The sequence below is a fragment of the Numida meleagris genome, chromosome 14, assembly GCF_002078875.1.
Source record: "Numida meleagris isolate 19003 breed g44 Domestic line chromosome 14, NumMel1.0, whole genome shotgun sequence".
NCBI lineage: Eukaryota > Metazoa > Chordata > Aves > Galliformes > Numididae > Numida > Numida meleagris.
Window position 1 is genome coordinate 11,564,682 of NC_034422.1, and position 5,104 is coordinate 11,569,785.

The 5,104-nt window shown below is 66.4% G+C and overlaps 2 protein-coding genes across 2 annotated transcripts in view; both read right to left on the reverse strand.

Annotated features, from left to right (window-relative positions):
- The window catches only part of GAS2L1 (growth arrest specific 2 like 1), a 6,685-nt gene extending 1,890 nt beyond the window's left edge, over window positions 1-4,795 (reverse strand). Inside the window, exons 1-5 of the mRNA XM_021413077.1 lie at window positions 4,038-4,795; window positions 2,104-2,211; window positions 1,528-1,624; window positions 1,032-1,296; window positions 4-93 (exon numbers count right to left, since the gene is read on the reverse strand). Of these exons, the coding sequence (XP_021268752.1) occupies window positions 4-93; window positions 1,032-1,296; window positions 1,528-1,624; window positions 2,104-2,211; window positions 4,038-4,679 (1,202 nt within the window). The 5' untranslated portion in view covers window positions 4,680-4,795. The remainder of the gene's footprint in view (window positions 1-3; window positions 94-1,031; window positions 1,297-1,527; window positions 1,625-2,103; window positions 2,212-4,037) is intronic.
- LOC110406502 (RNA-binding protein EWS-like) overlaps window positions 4,818-5,104 on the reverse strand; it is a 7,257-nt gene continuing 6,970 nt past the window's right edge. The window contains exon 9 of the mRNA XM_021413078.1: window positions 4,818-4,851. Coding sequence (XP_021268753.1) covers window positions 4,818-4,851 — 34 coding nt within the window. The remainder of the gene's footprint in view (window positions 4,852-5,104) is intronic.

The window sequence follows — 5,104 nt, forward strand, 5'->3', positions numbered from 1 at the left end:
GGCGGGCGGCGGCCCCGGGGGGGTCCCACCGATGAGGCCGACGAGGAGTCGCTGTCCCCGGAATGGCGGCGAGTGCGGGTGGAGTCGCGGGGCCTGGAACGGGGAGAAAGAGAAGGGTCAGGGCGGAGCGACCGCGTGCAGCTGCCGCACGCCTCGTGGCACGGCCCACGCAACGCCCCGCCGCGGACCCCGATGCGCGCCCTACTGTACGCCCTCCCGCATCCCACCGTGCGCTCATGGGACGCGGTCCACCTTCCAAGCCCACCGCACGCCTGCTCGCATCCCTCTGCGTGCCCCTCGCATTGCCACTGCGCCCGCACCGCGCAGCCCCGCAGCCTCAGCGCGTCCCGCACCGCACCTCTGCTCGCACCCCGCGCGGCCGCAAGGGGGCAGCACTGCGCCGGCGCAGCAGCGGGTGAGGGGGGGAGCACTGCGCCTGCGCAGCAGCAGGGCGGGAAGCGGCGGGGCGGGGCGCGGCCGTGTGGGGCCGGGGCTGCGTGTGGGGGGCGATGCCTGAAGGGGGCTGCTGCGGGGCCAAGGCCTGCTGGGTTTCCAGGGCTGTCTTTGAGGGCTGAGGTGGGGCTGAGGCCTGCTATGGGGCTGAGGCCTGCTGTGGAACTGAGGCCTGCTATGGGGCTGAGGCCTGCTGTGGAGCTGAGGCCTGCTATGGAGCTGAGGCCTGCTATGGGGCTGAGGCCTGCTATGGGGCTGAGGCCTGCTGTGGGGCTGAGGCCTGCTGTGGGGCTGAGGCCTGCTGCGGAGCCGAGGCCTTCCCAGCCGCTGGGGTTTCCCGGCCCAGCCCATCCCAACCTGGCTTCCTTCCCTTGCCACAGCAGCAGCGTTCAGTTTGGGAAGCGTTGCCATAGCAGCGGGGCGTCCCCATCCTGTCCCGCTGTGTCATGGCCAGGCTGGCCCTGTGCTGTGCCCCCCCCCCCCCCCCCCATCCTGGCTGACTCACCGGCTCCGCTGTGTGTCACAGCACAGGCCGGGAGGGGACAGTGAGACCCCCACCCACAGGCACCAAGCCCTACCTGAGTGCTCCGGCGGGGCTCCTGGATGGGCTGGCGGGGGCCCGGGGGGGCAGGACGGCTCCAGGCGCAGGCTTCGGGATGCTGCCCCGCTCCGTCCTGCCGGAGCCAACGTCTCCCCAGCCTGGAGGCCGCTTGTCCCCAAGGCCGGTCATGTCGGAGCGGCGTGGGGTGCTGGGGCTGGGGGCGTGGGGCGCGGGGCTGGCACTGCCGGCAGCGGGTTTTGGTGGGGAGAAGGCCAGGGTGCGGGCGGGGGGCAGGCGGTGAGCTGCGAGAGAAGGAGACAGCGCGGGGTCGGTGGGGAGCACGGCCCTTCCTGCCCCTCGTGCTGCACGTGGGTCTTCCAGCAAGTCAAAACAAGAAACGTTTTCTCGCTCTTTTCTCATTTCAGTCAGATCTGTGCCCCAAGCAGCCCAGCCCAACCCACAGGAAAGGAGCCCATGGAGGGATGGGAGCGGTGAAACATTCTGGGGTCAGACCGACAACGGGGGTCACTCACATAGGGAGGAGCAGCGGCACGGGTCGTGCTTGTCCAGGTAATGTTCCAGTGTGTCCCAGCCACCGCCGACACGCACCATTACGTGGCTCCTCAGCACCTGGGGAGAGCACAGTGCCAGTCACACCGCTCCCCACCCTCCCAGCCAAAACAAGCAGGTTCTAGGCAGGCTCCGTGTGCCCACCCCAAGCTGATGGGCTGTGAAGGGGTTTGGGAGAAGGGAGGGGAGGATTAAATTTGCAGGGAACTCTGTGTGAATTTGGGTAGGTTAAGGGTTTCCCGCTATTTCTGGGACAAGGGTTGGTTCCACTGCCTGAATCCTGGCTGGGAACCTCGGGGCTGACCCTGGCCATGACCAGCTCTGCTATCTGCGGGGCCGCGCCAGGACACAGCTCCCTGTTCCGCTTCCTGGCGTGATAAATCCTGTCCCCGCCCCACGGGGTCAGGCCGGGGCAGCGAGCGTTGCAGCACCAAACCCTGGCCCCAGCTCGGCGCCACGTTGGCCCCCCAGCACTGTGTCCCCCAGCCCCCACCCCCCCAGAAGAAAAAGGAGTGGCAGAGGGACGCGACGGCTCTTACTCGAACAAAGATCAGTGCGTTGGAGTCTCCCACTTTGTATTTACCCTCTGAGATTTTGACCATGGGGAACTGGGATGGGCACGTACAGCAGCCCAGGATCTCCCGCACCTGCGGGCAGAGATGAGCTCAGTCAGCGGTGCCGCAGTGGGAGCAGAGCCCACAAAGCCTCTCTGGGAGAGAGGCCCTGGGGGCTTCCCACGGCCGGGCAATGAAAAGAGCCATAAAAACGAATGTAAAAAGCCCCGATATCCTTCCGCCCTCCCAGGCGTGTACCTGGGATCAGTTTTCACATGGGTTCCCAGACCAAGTGGGCTGAGGTTGGACACAGCTTGGTTCGTCTGCCACAGCCCCACTCCCTGAAGCCCCCCAGGGACCCCAAAGTACGAACACCAAAGCCCCCCAGGCACTGACTGCGTGGCTGGGGACGCCTCAAGAAGGAAACCTCCATGGGGTAGCAGCACCACACTGTCACAGGGAAGGGACCACCTCCACACACACACACACACACACACACAACTCTGCAATTATGCACAGAAAAGGGTTAAGTCCCTTTCCATTGAGGTGCACAGGGCTGGGAAGCGGCAGCAGCGGGGCTGACGTCAGGGATTAGGCAGCGATTCCGCGCCGGGGATGTGGGGACGCGGCCGCATCCTGCCTCGACGGGCGGGGTGGCACACTGTGTGGTGCAGTGCGGGCACAGAGCGGCTCAGGGGAGTGCGTGGGGACCCGGACCCCCAGGCATGGCCCCTTCTCCCCGGGGTTAAGCCGGGGCTTGGCGCTGGCCCGAACCCATCCTGAGCTGTGGTGGCTGTGATGGTGCCCCCAGCACCTGCAACTCAAACTCACTGCCCTCCTCAGCTGAGCATTTCTTTTAGCATTTCCCTATTTTTTATTTTTTTGCAATTCCTCTTTTCTGTTCATCATTCCAGCCAGAACAGACAGGTTGCCCTGAACCCCTCAACCATGGGGAAACTGAGGCATGGGGGGTACAGCCAGCGGGAGCTGTGGGGCCCGACCCTGCCACCGTGCCAGGGCACACGGGGACGCATGCTGCCAGCCCTGGGGACCTGTCCCCCCATGCGACCAGGCCAACTCCAGGCTCCTCCCCGGCTCCAGCACTGCCCATAAAAGCCCATGGAGAGGCATTACGCAGCCTGGAAAAATGCACTCAGGGCTGGCAGCGCCGGGTTGGGGGGAGCGGGGCAGGTGGGATGCACGTTCCCTCACATCCCCCTCCGAGCGGCAGGCTGCCGGGCTTAGTGACTGGGGTTTCAATTAAAAAAGGCTTTGGGATTAGGGGATCAGAGCAGGGCAGAGCCCCCAGCCCCTCCCTGGCTGCGTTAATCTGGCATCTGCCTGGTGCACGGCCTGGATCCTGCGCCCAGCCCGGTGCTAATCCCAGCTGAGCTGCTGGTCTGGAGGGGACCACGTCCCCTTGCTTGATGTCCTCATGGAGGGCGGCGTGGGGTGGCAGCCCCGTCATGCCGTGTCACCCACATCTCCGGGAGGAGGAGGTGGTGGTGATGATGCCCACATCTCCCCTGTGATTACGGCTCCAAAATAACCCTCCCATGACGTCCGGAGGCTCCAGAGGGCACAGAGCCCAGCTGGGCTGCTGAGGACCTCCCAGGGACCACAGAGAGCACGGTTGGGTGGATAGAGAAGACAACCCAGGGCTGGAGAGAGCCTGGTTGGGTGGCTGGCAAGGACCTCCCACAGGGCACAGAGAGCCGGGTTGGGTGGATGGAGAGGCCCTCCCACGGGCAACAGTGCTCCCTGTTGGGCGCACAGAGGTCCTCCCGGGGGCCATAAAGATCTGTGTAGGACGGATAGAGAGGCCCCCCCGCTGCTCCTACAGCTCCCTGTCGGGTGCCCTCCCTCCCCATGGGGCGGACGTGGAGCCCCTCGCCCCCAGAACCCCGCGTGCCCCTCACCAGCTCGTCCAGGTTCCTCAGGTCGCACAGGGAGACGCGCTGTGCCTGGCCGGGGTACGCGGGTGACTCAGGTCGCAGGGCCTGGCCGCCCCGGGCTGCTCCCAGCGCGCCGCACGTTTGGTCCCGCAGCTCCTCCTCGATCTCCTCCTCCATCTGGATCAGCATGGGCGCCAGCATGCCGAACTTGGAGCCCCTTCTGGCCACCTCCAGCAGGCAGAGCACCACGTTCTTCTCGTTCTTCTTCAGCACCAAGTCGTTGGTCTCGAACATGAGGACATCCTGGATGCCCAGGTCCTGCCGGCACCAGCGGATGAAGTTGGAGACGTTATCGCGGGCGACGAAGGAGCCGGGCGCCACGTTCCTGGCCTGGAAGGTGACCTCGTTGCGGGGGATGCGGGCGGCCGCCTCGGGGTGCCGCTGCTGGAACTCGAGGGCCACGCGGTTGACGTTGTTGGCGTGCTGGCAGAGGTCGCAGCCCGTGGCCAGCGCCTCCAGGAAGGTGTCAGCCGCCATGTCCAGGTCATAGAGCGCGTTGAACCACTCGGCCAGGTCCTCCTTCATGGCCTCCAGGTACTCCTCGCTCGAGCGGAAGGGGCGGATGCTCTTGGAGGCCGCAGACTGGATGTTGCTCTGGTCGGCCATGGCGAGCTGCGGGGGTGGGGGGAGGGGAAGGCACCGTTATAGGGGGCCCTGCACCACGTGTCCCCCCCCAGCCCAGGGATGTCACTGCTGCCACCAGCGTCCCCTGCCCTCTCCACCCCGTGTCCTCCCTGGCTGGGCTTAAGGAGTCCCCTGTCCCCCGTGGTGCCCCCCCCTAAAGCTGCCCGGTCCCTGTGGCTGCCACCAGCCCGGCTGCCACCACCGCGGTGTCACCTGCGGGGCTGGGGGGTGGCTGTGCCGGGAGCCCCCCCCCAGCCAACCCCACGGGGCTGCACTGCGGGGGTTCCCATCTGCCCTTCCCCATCAGGAAATTGCTGAACTGAACCCTCAGCCTGGGGAGGGGGGGGGGCCGCACCCCAGCCCCAACATTTTGGGGGTCTCTGCCCGGGGGGGCTGTAGCCGGGGGG